This window comes from Mastacembelus armatus, chromosome 9 (assembly GCF_900324485.2).
Source record: "Mastacembelus armatus chromosome 9, fMasArm1.2, whole genome shotgun sequence".
NCBI lineage: Eukaryota > Metazoa > Chordata > Actinopteri > Synbranchiformes > Mastacembelidae > Mastacembelus > Mastacembelus armatus.
In genome coordinates, this window is record NC_046641.1 from 14,856,906 (window position 1) to 14,872,322 (window position 15,417).

Sequence of the window (15,417 nt, forward strand, 5' to 3'; positions counted from 1 at the left end):
GAGAGAGATGGAGAGAGAGAGTAAAGGAGAGTAAGAGAGAGAGAGAGATGGAGAGAGAGAGTAAAGGAGAGTAAGAGAGAGACAGTAAGAGAGAGATGGAGAGAGAGTAAAGGAGAGTAAGAGATGGAGAGAGAGATGGAGAGGGAGAGATGGAGAGAGAGTAAGAGAGAGAGATGGAGAGAGAGAGTAAGAGAGAGATGGAGAGAGAGTAAAGGAGAGTAAGAGAGAGAGAGAGATGGAGAGAGAGAGTAAGAGAGAGAGAGATGGAGAGAGTTGGAGAGGGAGAGAGAGATGGAGCGCGCGAACCTCTGCGCCCGGACGTTGGTTCAGACTCTCCAAGGAGGCTGCGATGAAACTGACGGACTGTCTTTCGGTGGACGGCGTCTCTGGGGTATCGTTACCGGCTGTACCGGCTGTACCAGCAGCACAAACTGTGTCATGAGCTAAACTGAGGAGTGTGTTACCGTTTTTTTTTTTTCCCGATGCCTGAGGATTATGGACCATTACAATAACGACCGACGGCGTAACGGCGCGGATAACTGCCAGTGTGCTCCTCTCTCATTTTCTTCTTCTCTTTATTTACTATAGCTAAGACATATTTAACGCAATGGCGTTGGACATTTTCTCACCAAATGTTAAATTTAGCGTTCTTTCGACGTGAAGGCTATTCGTGGTAAGTCGTTTATTGTTGTTCCTGGACCTGAAACGTGTGAGGTGCATCTAACCGGTGGACGGTTTCTAAGACAGCATGATACGATATTTCGGCATAACCGTTATTTTTTGTGTTACGCTCTATTGCGCATGCCTGGCGGTAGATGTACAACGCTGCCCGACGCCACTTGGCTCCGTCCTGGCCGTGATGTAGGAGAAAAAAGTACAAGGGAGCGTAGGACTAAATAAAAATGCGTTGACAAAGTGGCAGCGCGGCGACCAAAGGATTATGACGAGATCCTTCGCGAAATAGATTGTGCCATAAACTGAAGAATGTCAGGAACACCAAATGCAGAGGCTGAAGGAGTAGTCTCCAAAGTACAAGTGAAAAAGGAGATCAAGACAATCGTGGAGAATTTGGAAACCATCCTGGGAGACCTCAAGGATGTAGCCAAAGAGCTCAAAGAGGTAAATGAACAGGAAACAAGCATGCATCTAAGCACATATGTGTTATGTTGTATTTCCACACGGTTGTGTTATGTTGCTGTATCCCTAGAGGCTTAGGCTGGGGATGCTCTTTCTATAGCATCCTTGTCTAAGAGGAGATAGGAGACTGACGTCCACCTCACTGGGGCCTGGAAACGGCTCTGACAACACACAAACACACACACACACAGACTGTTTCTCCCCCTGCCCACTAATGTATGTGATCATTATCTCTAACATGAAAGACATTTGGCACACAGGAGGATGTGCGGTGTGAAATGACAGACCAGCTTCTTCTCCCTGACTCACAGGCTTTGATGAAAGTGAGAAAAATTTAATCACTATTAATATTTAATGGACACGTTGGTTCAACCAGGAAGGGGCTTTTGCATTGCATTTCATCATCTTAATGCTGACTGTTGTTTGCTGTGAATTATCTCCTGCCAAATAAGAGAGCAGTTGTTTTTTCCCATCACTTTTCATCCCTCAGTCTCTTTGTTTTTTGTTATCTTTCACTAGATGTCTGTATTTATCCCAGACACTCATCTTCATCCTTTCTTCATCTCTTGTCGTCTGCTTTCTTTCTCCTTTATCTCTCAACAGACTAGTTGTTAAGATCAAAACTCTCAAATCTGTCTGATTGGATATGCACATCTCAGTGATGCAAAGCCAGGAGTGCTCGATAGGGGTCGTTGGGGGGGTCTCTGAAGGTTTCAGGGGTTACATGAGGAGAGTTTATTTTTTTATTTAAAGCATGTTTTTGTAGGGCCAAGCATGTCTAGCACCATCTCTGTGCAAAAACTTATTTTTTCCATTTCATTCGTGTTACAGTGGTTGTTTCAAATGAGTGTTTCCTCACTGAATCCCTTCCTGCCACTTCGATTGTAATAACCTGCAGTCTTACTTGCTTCTCTGTTTACATTATTCTAGTGGCCACACACCAGGCATCTGACCTGCTGTACAAAACCTCTCACCCTAAAATGACAGGCTGTCATTCTAATCAAACATTATTGCACACATCCTCTGGTTCGTACATTATGGATGGGTAGCCAACACAGCATCTATCTTCTTGTACGTCTATACTCCCCTTGCTCGGTTTTTGCAATGAGCTGAATTTGACTTCTTTTGTGTTTTTCAGCAGCTTACAGTTTCTCGCAGCAGGTGGAGAGATAAATTAGAGCAGGAAGGCAATGTAATCTATTTTGATTTTTTTTTTTTTGTGATGGCACCTCATTCTTTTTCTTTCTTTCATTTTTTGCTTGACAGGAATTTTGTATGGGATCAGGTATTCTGACATAGTGCACACTAAACACATACCTTGAGGGGGGTGTTACTATCAAAGCCAGTGTTTGGGATATAATCCATTTGAAATGCAGTTATCTGTTATAACTCACAGACAGGGTTGGAGCTGAGCCTGGCTCTGAGGAGGGACCCTGCCCAGATGCTTGGCACAGCCACTGAAGCTGCCTGGCATACAGCAGAGCCTGCACACTGGGATAGTGGTGTTACCTCTTGTGTGTGTCCCAACAAATTATCCATTTAAAGACAGCTTGGAGAGTTTACCTTCACTGCCTTTTCTGCCCTAGCTTATCTGTCCTTTTATCTCTGTGTTTCTCTCCTCAAAACTCTTCATTTCTCAGGCTCTTCTCAAGCTACTCTCTGGCAATGCATTTCAAACCCTGAGATGATAGCAATAGTGTTTTACTGTACCAGCATCACTTATTCACAAAATGTCATGAGACATGAGACTCTCATGATTATTTTATGAATGCTGTAAAGGAAAACACATGAATTTTCGCTTTGGTTGAGTTTACCTCAGAGGTTATTTCAACAGTGTTTTAGCTATGATCTTATGACCATACTCAGCTCATTTTGTATTCAACTTTCTGTAGACTCACAGGCAGCCAGTAATAAAATGTGCAACACCACACTTCTGTTCTGGGCATCCAAGCATTGATAATGCAAGAAAACCAGTAAGGAAGTCATCTCCAAATGTTTTTGGATAGGCTTTGAAAATGGCAGAAGAACATTGATGTTCTCTGCAGAGTTTAGCACCATGTCTATTCTGTTTATTCAAATGCTTTTTTAATTCAGTCCCTCTTGATAATAGTTATTTCGGCAATTTATTGTCTGTACTTATATGCAATTTCAACCCTTCCAGCCTTCAGGTTATGTTTAAGAACTGCAGACATAAATATATAGGAAAGTAATGATACACATTATATGTCCATAGTGCAAGGACTTGCTTTAAGTAGGTGAAATGTGGTCAGTTGAGGGACAGGCGCTCACAACCAGTGGTAGTGAGCTGTCTAACGAGAGTGCTATATGTGACTCTTTAGTTGTGTGCCCACTCCTTGTTCTCCTTTTCCAATGGCACATATGGATTGGTGGATTTTGAATAACCTTCAGTTAAGGATCATGCCATGAAAGAATGTACTGTTCAGCATGTTTGGTGTATGCAGTTAGATGATATGCATATCTGTACAATATGTATTGTGTGTATGCTTTATAGGCTATCTCAGTATAATATGTGCTTCAACTCCTTCCAGTAGTGCTTTTTGCTTTTAGAGTGCCATCAAACCACATTTCTGCTGCAACAGTTTTTTTTTTTAAATATTTCTCTGTGCAGACTGTGAAAACAAATTTCCTCTTGGAGGACAAAGGAAGTATCTTTGGATATGAAAATCTTCTGTATCCATCAGGTTCAGAAACAAAATCATTTTTACTGGACGGAGAACAGCATTTATGTCATTTTCTCTTCATGACAATGGCATTACTGTTTATTGAACCTGCCTCATAATCATCATCTGTAGCATATTGTATTTATAAATGATATTACAGTTCACAAGACCAAATTTATTCTAATATTTGAATAGCTTTTTGTTTTTTTCCTATCCCTTGCTGCAGAACATTCACCAGGCCATGTCACACTGCACTTTTTTTTCTAGCCTGGCACACTGTGCACTATTGCACCACTACCATGGACAGACTGTTCTCTTATATTGTGTTTCTAGCAGAGTGGATTTCTAATATGATTTTGCATGTCTTCTGCTTTTTGTAAAAAAAAAAAAAAAAAAAGAAAATCTTTTTGTTTGTTTTTTCTTTCTTCCACACCATATTGCTTGCTTGGAATTCATTCATATCACAGTGAATTGTTTCCTATGATGTTCTGAAATATGATACATAGTAGAATGGATCTTCCCTCACATTGCATTAGTTTTAGTACCATATTTATTTACTCTGTCCTTGGTTGAGGTGGGACTTGTCTTCTTTTGCAGTGTTTTTAAGATTGTATCAATTTCTGACTTGCTTCAGAATTGCAATTTTTGGTGGGGTTTTTTTTTATGAAAGAAGACTGACAGTATTGGTATTTTTCAGATCTCTGGCCTTTTCTATTTGGTATATCCCTGTGTTTGTCTTTGTCCTCTATCTTGCGATATGTGCTATATATCTTTTTCATTAATCCCTGAAACTGCTTTTATATTACAAATGGCAGTTTTTGTGCCTGGGGTTTGTTACTTCTCTGAGTTCTGATGGTACATGAGGATTGTTTTAGTATATCACTCAAAGTTAAAGGCTGACAGGCTCATGGCTGTTCTCATAAATTATAGTGATATTTCTTTTCTCTCTTGTGTACTTTTCTGACGGATATCTTCATACAGATTTTATCATAAATCAAAGTTTGCTTCTTCTAATTTTATACAATGGGGTTTTAATTCATTAAGACGTTGTGGAGATAAAGATATTGAAGATCTTAGAAGAACACATCTTTCATCTTTACCTTTATCCTTTTCTCATGTTGCATTGTTTGTGATTTCTGATCTGTCTTGTTACCAGGTTGTTCATGAGATTGACACCCTGACTTGTGACCTGCAACTGGAGGAGGACGGACTGACAGACAGCTCAAAGACGGACACACTCAATTCTAGTTCAAGTTCCACCACTACGATAACAACCGCTTCCAGCCTAGAGAAGATGAAGCTTTTCCCTGATGACTGCATCTTTAAAACCCCTGCACCCATTAACCCGGTTCCAATGAACCCAACTTCTGTACTGACTGTACTCAAGAAACCCCACCCTCCCCTACCTCCACCAAGGCTTACCCCGCTGAGAGCTGAGGATCACAACATTAAGAATCTGCCTCATCCAACATTAGTATTATCAGGGAGTATATCCAAGGCTAACGGGTCTGTGTTGCGGAATGGTGGAGTTTTCCCGTTAAGAGCAAACAGGGATTTATTCTCCTCCACACCATGCTTCATGTCTAGTGACAGTGGGATTCCTGAGTCAGGGCTTGTTCCTACATTGCCCAGGCCCATGCCTCTACTCCGCCATGAAAAGAACAAATGCCCCAAGGCCCCCGGCAGGGAGCCCCGTGAGAGGGAGCGTGTCCGTTTCAGTGAGAAGGTCCAGTATCATGGATACTGCCCAGACTGCGACCTCCAATACGATGTAGACGACACAGAACTACACTTGCAGGCTGAGTTGAATGGCTTGAGGCTCAGCCCTGTGCACTGCTGCTCTTCCTCCTCCCCTCCTCCATCTCATGCTCTTGTTAATGATCTAATGTTGGAAAACGGCAGCCTCTCAGTCAGCCACAGTTTCCCACCTACAGCAAACACTCCCCCACCTTGTGTGCCTCCTCACCTGCCTTCCCTCAAACCCCAGAAAACAATCCTACGCAAATCAACCACCACCACAGTTTGACGTCCAACCCCTTGTTCTAATGTGAACATTCTCAAATCATTCATGGTGTTTTCTACTTTATGAGCACTTTGTACTCCAGTTGAACTTTGGATTATCCAAAATTGCAAATAGCAAAACTAAAGGATGAATAAAATGAGTGGAACAGAGAGAAAGGCATCGCCATGGGTACTAAGACGTACACACAGTGATCACAAAGAAGCGGTGAGTGTTGAGTGTGCTTGTCAGGAAGAGAACGAGAGAAAGAGTAATTGCATGTGTGCACTGATGCATACCTGTGAGTCTGTCTGCATAAAAGTATATTTGTTTATGTATATTTATGTGTGCACTAGATTTTTGTGTGCCCATATGTGTGCAGAGTGCGATGTTGGTTGGCTGTGAGTTTTGACTAATAAATGTACAGGGACCTTAAAAATTTAACAATAGCCTGCTAAAAACTGAAGAGTTGTTTTGTTCTGATTAATTTATGTCCTTGATAAAACCAGAAATTCTGCTTCCTTTGAATTTCATTCAAATCCCCAAAGATATTCCCATACACTGACACCTGAATAACTCTTCACCACACACACATATACATGACTAACGGCTGTTACATTATACACAAATACATAAGTCATTGCAGACAGGTCGTGGTATCCACGGTCGTCACAGAAGGCTGCCTAGATGAAAAATTAAAGTTAAGAGATAGGTAGGTGAGTTCCTAGTTTTTCTCCCTCTTCATCACCTCTTGGCCCTACAAGTCCAATTTTTCTGATGCGTTGGACCATAGGAATGAAAAAAGGGAGAGAAAATGAAAAGCGAATGACATGGTGGGCTGGGAGAGAGAGAGAGAAGTGTTAAGATGACAAAACTGCCATATAGAGTTGTGTCTCCTGATGGTTTTACAGCAAATCCTAATTGGAAAACCATGTACTTTAATTCCTAACAAATGTGTTTGATTTATTTAGACACCCACTGTCACTCCCTGTGTCATCCATAACACTGAATGACCAGTAAGCTAATCAATTCTCAGCATTAACTACATTAAAGGACTACAAGACAACAGTTATAAAACACCATGTCAATCTAAGATACATGAGCAGTGAGTAGTGTCCACTTTATTAGCTTTTATTCTGAAGCATATTTAATAAATAAATCATGTGTTCCTTGTGTTTATGTGAACTGTGTGTGTGTGTGTGTGCGAGTGTGCGTGTGTGTGTGTGTGTGTGTGCACAGTGTGTGTGTGTGCACAGTGAAAATTCAATTATGTCTGAAATAATTTTCAAATTTAGTGTCAAGAAATCTTTAACTACAGTATGCAAAATGCATCGCTTTACATTGAGGTTTGTGCATAGGTGTGTGTAAAAGCATGCCGGTTTGGCAGAGTTGGGGAGACAGCATACCCAGGAGCTGGCTGAGAATAGTAGCACCTTCCCTCCAGCAATGCCCTTAATTAGCTGAATTAGACTATAGGAGATAACAGCGGTGTTTCAGACAGCCTTTGTACCAACATTAGCCTTGACAAACTGCTGCTGCACATATTTTTTATGATAAACAGAGAAGGAGGTGCAAGCTGAGAAAGTGAGAAAATAAGTAAGGAAAAAAGGTGAGTGTGCTCAGGGGCAGGCTGTTAGATAAACAGTACATTGAATGTATACTGTATATCATACTTGTGTTTAGAGCTGTGGGGGTGGGAAAGCTTTGGGGCTGAGGCTGAGGGAATCAGGGTATGGAAGAGAACACAGTGATGTCTAAATCCTGTGCAACACCTTGCTGGCCTTACAATCTAAAACCAGGGATCAGTGAATATTCAACCATGAGAAAAATGAGGAAGTACAAGGGTATGGGGGGAAGACACATAGAGAGAGAGAGAGAAAAGAAAGAGGTGGTAAAAGAAAAACAGTAATGCAGTGGATGCCGTTTCTGTATTGTTTGCTGCTGTATAAGAGCATATGCTGCATGTCCTCAAGATGATTGCTCTTAGTGTAGAACATTAACAGTATTTACCTTGCATTAATGGATCCTAATGAGTCTGACAGCAGCTAACACACACATGCATTTGAGCTGAACAGAGTTGTGTGTTGCAGAATGGAGAGCAGCCAGTTTTCATCAATAGATGCAGCTCTTATGGGATTTTATTACTGAAGCCCTGCGTTACTATAGTAGAAGGAATTGGCTGAATAAACTTGGCATTGTATGATTAAGGGAACATTTTTCTGTGTGATCTGGGTTTTTTTTTTTACTTAGACCTTGTACATTATAGAAATAAATAGAGCTAAACAGGGCCTCTTTATATTTGCAGTTTAAGCACATCATGTTCTCCTCCAAATAGGTCTTTCTGAGGTTTTATTTGAGTTTCTAATCGAAAATATTTGCTCTCAGTTGCATCTGCTGTCCATTTGATTAAACTTTGTTAACCAATAACAACAACAAGACTGAAGCAAAAAGATTTTGCAGAGGCTACAACTCATAGATGAGATGCAAAGTTTGAAAAGCTGTGGGAGCAAAAGTATATATTTTGAACTTACTGGGCTATTAGAGATGCTTTGCAGTTGGCTATTTTCCAACTCACAATAGTATTTTTGCTACCTTTTATAACTTAAACTGATGAAAGTGAAAGTGACTTATGTGGCCAAGTATGGTGACCCATACTCGAAATTTGTGCTCTGCATTTAACCCATTCCAAAGTGCACACGCACAGCAGTGAACACACACACAATGAACGCACAACCAGAGCAGTGGGCAGCCAGTGCTGCGGCGCCCGGTGAGCAGTTGGGGGTCCTGTGCCTTGCTCAAGGGTCTCGCCTCAGTCGTGGTATTGAAGGTGGACAGGGCGCTGGCTATTCACTCTGTGCCACCAACAATTCCTGACGGACCTGAGACTCGAACCTGCAATTTTCAGGTTACAAGTCCGACAGACACAGACATGTTTCAATGCCCAGTACTTCAAAAAAGAATTCAATGGTTCTCATCCCTGTTAACCATTAGAATAGTTGACAAGTTACCAGTACAGTACATGATGTTAAGTAATTTCTCTATTATATGATTAGAATATCCATCCACCCATCCACCATCCACCCATCTTCTTCCACTTATCTGGGGCCGGGTCACGGGGGCAGTAGCCTAAGCAGGGATACCTTCTTTTCCCTGGATACTTCCTCCAGCTCTTCCGGGGGGACACCGAGGTGTTCCCAGGCCTGCCGAGAGACATAGTCCCTCCAGCGTGTCCTGGGTCTTCCCTGGGGCTTCCTCTCAGTGGGACATGCCCAGAACACCTCCCCAGGGAGGCGCCCAGGAGGCATCCGGAACAGATGCCCGAGCCAGCTCAGCTGGCTCCTCTCGATGCGGAGGAGCAGCGGCTCTACTTCGAGCCCCTCCCGGGTGACCGAACTCCTCACCCTATCTCTAAGGGAGCACCCGGCCACTCTGCAAAGGAAGCTCATTTCACCCGCTTGTATCCGAGACCTTGTCCTTTCCGTCATGACCCAAAGCTCATGACCATAGGTGAGAGTCGAAACCTTGACGGACCGGTACACCGACCGCATTACTCCTGCCGATGCCCCGATCTGACCCCGATCTGACCCCGTTCCGTCCTTCCCTCACTCGTGAACAAGATTCCAGGATACTTAAACTCCTCCACCTGAGCCTGCCTCAGGTGGAGATGGAAAGCCACCTTTTTCTGGTTGAGAACCATGGCCTCGGACTTGGAGGTGCTGATTCTCATCCCAGCCGCTTCACACTCGGTTGCAAACCGCCCCAACACACGCTGGAGGTCCTGGCTCGATGGAGCCAACGGGACAACATCATCTGCAAAAAGCAGAGATGAGATCCCGTGGTCCCCGAACTGGACTCCCTGGCTGTGCCTAGAAATTCTGTCCATAAAAATAATGAACAGAACTGGTGACAAAGTGCAGCCCTGCCAGAGTCTAACATGCACTGGGAACAGGTCTGACTTACTGCTGGCAATGCGAACCAAGCTCCTGCTCCGTTTGTACAAAGATCAGAGAGCCATTAGCAAAGGGCCCTGGACCCCATACTCCTGGAGCACCTCCCACAGGATGTCGCGAGGGACCCGGTTGAATGTCTTCACATGTGAACTGGTTGGGCAAACTCCCACGAACCCTCGAGCACCCTTGACAGGGTATAGAGCTGGTCCAGTGTTCTACGACCGGGATGAAAACCGCATTGTTCCTCCTGAATCTGAGGTTCGACCACCAGCCGGATCCTCCTCTCCAGTACCCTGGCATAGACCTTCCCAGGGAGGCTGAGGATGGAAGGATCAGCCTCCGAATCCCCAGCCCCTGCTTCCTTTATGGAAGACGTGTCGGCGGGGTTAAGGAGATCCTCAAAGTATTCCTTCCACCGTCTGACAATATCCCCAGTCGAGGTCAGCAGCTCCCAACCTCCACTGTAAACAGTGTTAGCAGAGCACTGCTTCCCCTCCTGAGGCGCTGGACGGTTTGCCAGAATCTCTTCGGGGCCGACCGGTAGTCCTTCTGCATGGCCTCACCGAACTCCTCCCATACCCTAGTTTTTGCCTCCGTCAGCTGCCTCAGGAGTCCCACAAGCCAAGCAGGCTCGGTAGGATTACTTCGTCAGCTTATGGCATCCTTACCTCTGGTGTCCACCACCGGGTTCGGGGATTGCCGCCACGACAGGCACCCGAGACCTTAAGGCCACAGCTCCTAGCCGCTGCATCGACAATGGAGGTGGAAAACATAGTCCATTTGGACTCAATGTCCCCAGCCCCCTCGGAATCTGGTTGAAGCTCTCTCGGAGGTGGGAATTACAGACCCTCACAGTACGTTTGGGCCTGCCAAGTCTGTCCCACCTCCTCCTCCGCCAGTGGGTCCAACTCACCACCAGGTGGTGATCGGTTGACAGCTCTGCCCCTCTCTTCACCCAAGTTTTCAAGACATACGGCCGAAGGTCAGATGACACGACTACAAAGTCGATCATCGACCTCTGGCCTAGAGTGTCCTGGTGCCATGTGCACTGATGGACACCCTTATGCTTAAACATGGTAACATGGTGTTCGTTATGAACAAACTGTGACTAGCACAGAAGTCCAACAACAGAACACCACTTAGGTTCAGATCTGGGAGGGCGTTCCTCCCAATCACGCCCCTCCAGGTTTCACTGTTGCTGCCCACATGAGCATTGAAGTCCCCCAACAGAATGATGGAGTCCCCAGTAGGAGCACCTTTCAGCACCCCCTCAAGAGACTCCAAAAAGGAGTCTCTTGAAAAGGGTACTCCGCACTGCTGTTTGGCCCATAGGCCGAAACAACAGTGAGAGACCTGTCCCCGACCCGAAGGCGCAAGGAAACGACCCTTTCATTCAGGGGAAAAACTCCAACACGTGGCAGCTGAGCTGGGGAACTATGAGCAAGCCCACGAGCCTGACTATCTCTAGTCGGTACAACTCAACCTCCCGCACAAGCTCAGGCTCCTTGCCCCCCAGTGAGGTGACATTCCATGTCCCTAGTGCCAGTTTCAGCGTCCAGGGATCGGGTCATTGAAGTCCCTGCCTTCGACCACTGCCCGATCCACATAGCACCGGCCCCTTGTGGATCTTGCGGGTGGTGGGCCCACAGAAGGGCGGCCCCACATCACTCTTTCGGGCCTTGCCCGGCTGGGCCCCATGGGGGGAGACCCAGACACCAGATGCTCGCCAATGGGCCCCAACCCCAGGCCTGGCTCCAGGGTGGGGCCTCGGCTTCACCGTACCAGGCAACATCACAGTCCTTGCTGTTCTCTTCATAAGGGGTGTTTGAACCACTCTTGGTCTGGTCCGTCAGGACCTGTTTGCCTTTGGAGACCCTGCCAGGGGCATATAGCCCCGGACAACATAGCTCCTAAGATCATTCAGGCACTCAAACACCTCCAGCATGATAAGGTGGCGGTTCAGATGATTAGAATATGCTATCAAAATGTTGAATTACATTAAAGTAATTATTTTACATTCATTACTATAGAGATTTATCAGCCACCTCAGATTTGTAATATGAAGACACTAATGGCCATGAATTAACGGAGCCATATCTTGAATTCAGAGAAACTGTTTTTTGACATTTGCACTGGCTGAACAGCCCTTGGTGCAAAAACGGAGCCCATGATGTGTGTATTCACCACTCATTATGCGATACATCCATGACTTGTCAGATTGTTACTGTAATAGAAACCACCACTCCTCTGGCCATGGGTGTAGGAGGTTTTCACTGTTTTTGTAACGGCTATCTGAGCGCCATTGCTCCAGGCTAGAGGACGAAGTTGTAATGGCCAGGGAGGAGGTGGATCTTCACCGCCTCCATCATGAGTCAGGGCTGACTCAACTGCACTGACCTACTCCCTACAGCTCACAGCGCTAGATCATAGCCCACCTTTCTCTCTCTCTCTCTCTCTCTCTCTCTCTCTCTCTCACTCTCACTCTCACTCTTACTCTTTCTTCATTTCTTCTTCCTCTCCCCTTTGCATGATGCTTTGCTCCCACTCAGCAGCATCTGTATGCCTAACAATCTCTCTGTGCACATGTATATCTATATATGTGTGGGTGGGCTAATTATTATGAAAACATATCTGACACTCTGTGCAGCAGATATCTTTGGCAGTATTTCCATTTGTATGCTATGGTATCAAAAAGTTCACTGACCTTTTGTGTCCAGAGTCACAGCAGCCTCTGTTTATGTCATTCCTTACAGGACCTTGGTATTGCAAATTACTTTACAGGGATGAAAAAAAAAAATCTGCTCTTGGTTGTTATGCATCCACTAACAAATGATTGTGTAGAAGTACATCCTCTATTTAGAGGTTATGCGCTTTCAATTTCAGTCCTACACCCTGCTGACGTCAGTGGCGGAACACCTCATTTCATCACGTAAATGAGTGAACCTGCTGCTTCCATAATTAATTCAAAATCTCAGAGTTGAATGGTTAGATTGTTACATTTATAAATGCAAACATGTTACTTTGATTTGTTGTCTTATAACACAATAGTCGTGTGTGTGCTTGTATGTGTTGCTGTATTGCCGTCATTCCATGTTCCAACCTGGCAAGTGCGCTTTGTGCAATAAAAGCCAATAAACATGTCAGAGTGAGACAGGTTTTGCCAGTGAATATTAATTAGCTGTTGTTTCTCTGCCTGATTGTTTGTGATGATGCCAAGAACTGCGGTTGTCTGTTTGCTCATCCCCATTCTGCATACATCATTTACTTAGATTTTTGTTTCCCTCAATCGACTACAGTTCATTATGATCATTGAAAATGAAAATGGTTTAAGGAAAGCATGGAATCAAATAAAAGCCAAATAATCGTGGTGTTACATGCCAGAAGCATTGTATCTGTAATAGAGACACTGTATGTATTAATACAAAATATACATGACCTTCATTGCCAAACATAAGAGCATTTGAAAGTAAATATGGTGCATATTAGGCACTGTCTTAGTGCTTCTTTATCTGTGACTCAGACCAAGTCATGATGTGGGAAGGTGAGGGGGCATGTGTTTGTGTTTTCCCTTGACACAATGTGCACACACATTCATATGCATACATTTTAATGTTAAAGGAATGCATGTGTGTGTGTTTACTGGTGTATGAGAGTGCATTCATGAGGCATTCATGAGTACATGCAGCCATATGTGTGAGACACAGTCAAAGGGCTCAAGATGGCTCAGTGCAACGTACAAAGCTTTGGTGGTGAAGCAAACGTAATCTGGGATTTCACGCTGGTTTGGGGATTGTTCAAAGTTAGAGATATCAGCTGCACCTTATTCAGGAAAGTTAAACAATATTTCAACAACAAGATCATCAAGAACATCAGATGTTTAAGAGCTGCAGTACTCCAGATGGGGTTCTCTGCTCAATGAAGCAGTCCAGACTTGGCTAAGAAACACTGAAATGTAAGGGAGGAGGAGACACATTAGGCTAGGCAATTGTCTTCAAAAAAAGAAAGGCTTTTTAATCCATAGAGAAAATATGCCAGACAGTTCAGTCCTATTAACTTTGACGACTTGGGTATGTGTCTGGCTGCTTGTGAGTGGGCAATGATACCTTGGTATATTTTCATTTTGCTCTGTGAAAAGCACAACTGTTGGTGCTGTGATTGCTCTGTCAAGTGGCTCTTCTCTATGCAGTCAGATATTCACACTAATGTGTTTCCACTTCTTCTTCTGCAGGGCCCATTGAGACACTCAAGATACAAGTGGAAGAGATGCTCATTTCATACACTGATCAACTCTGGGTGATCAGGGAGGGAGGATCCAGAGCTGAGACCACGCATCAGCCTCTCGCCCAACAGGAGAAAAGATCTTCTAGCCAAATTCATACTTTTGACTTTTGAGCACTAAAACCTCCAGGCGTGTAACTGTGAAACTGAGGAAACAGCAAGGGCAGTCACTGCGCATACAGATAGGTGAATTTACAGTTGTGACGGTTATATTTTTGATACACAGAAGTACTTAATTTAAAGATTAGAATGCTGCTGAAAGCTTATCAAAGGTAAAGAGGCAAGCTTAGATGAAGAGGTACAATCTGGAGATTATGTCAGCCAGTATTTGTTAAAAGGTCTCACACAGACTTTTGCTCTGTGCATACTCAAGTGGAAATCAATAGCTCCAGTCAACCGATGGAATTTGCCTTTTAAGAATTGTAATTGTGTCTGGAGAGCCCAACAGGTCTGCCTGTGAGCAAATCACTGCTCTGCTGAACTGCAGATACGAAAATAATATTAGGGCAGTATGTGCCATATGCACAATCATGGTGTATATTTGAACAAACCAGTGGTTTGAAATGATCGACATGGTTACTGATCTGTGTCCAGACATATTCATTATATAATCAAACTATGTGCTCCACTGGCAAACTGTTTTTTTTTTCCACAATAACATGCAGAGATACAGTACAATATGGCATAATTGCAGCTTTAAAGGATCCTTGAAGAAATAATGATTTGCATCAAATTTTCTTTGTATACAAATATACATGTACATGTTTGATATCTATATATTTCAGGCATTTTCTACAGAGACTTTAAAATTTAAAAAGATGATATTTTTGATATTTTGTTGGATGTTTGAGAGGTATTTTGACGAAAGCTTTCATTCCCTTGAGATATGTGGTTTTCAACAGGGCATAGCAGGATGATTATTTATTTATAACAAGATGATAGTAGTTGATAGGTTTTATCACCTTAACCAACTTAAGAGAGCCAGCTGTGTTGTGAGAAAGAAAATGTAAGGTGGAGAAGATAAATGGCGTAAACCAAATACCTTGTTGTGCTTTAGCGGACAGGATGGAGCTGAATGAATGCATGTGTGACTCTACACTTTGTCCTGCCATCACTGTGTTTTTCTATGCATTTTTATGGAGAAGGCTGTCTGTTGGTGGGTCCAACATGCAGGGTGCTGTGCTCTCCATGTTACAGGCTTAAAAAGTATCCCCTCTCCTTTCCTCATATGATATCCATCAGGTTAATTCTACAGACAGTTTCCTTCAGAAAAAGTGTCACTGGTAATTAAATCAATGAGTCATTAATAATTAAATTAGAATGTTTAAATAAAATGTATTTATATAGCACTAACCAAATCCAGGTAATGTGC

The 15,417-nt window shown here is 43.7% G+C and overlaps 1 protein-coding gene across 1 annotated transcript; it reads left to right on the top strand.

Annotated features, from left to right (window-relative positions):
- The first annotated feature begins 984 nt into the window (after window positions 1-984).
- prr16 (proline rich 16) lies at window positions 985-15,234 on the top strand. Its single transcript, XM_026322048.1, has 3 exons — window positions 985-1,119; window positions 4,975-6,045; window positions 13,996-15,234. The coding sequence occupies exons 1-2, from the start codon at window positions 985-987 to the stop codon at window positions 5,842-5,844; spliced, it is 1,005 nt and encodes a 334-aa protein (XP_026177833.1). The 3' UTR covers window positions 5,845-6,045; window positions 13,996-15,234.
- The last annotated feature ends 183 nt before the right edge of the window (window positions 15,235-15,417 follow it).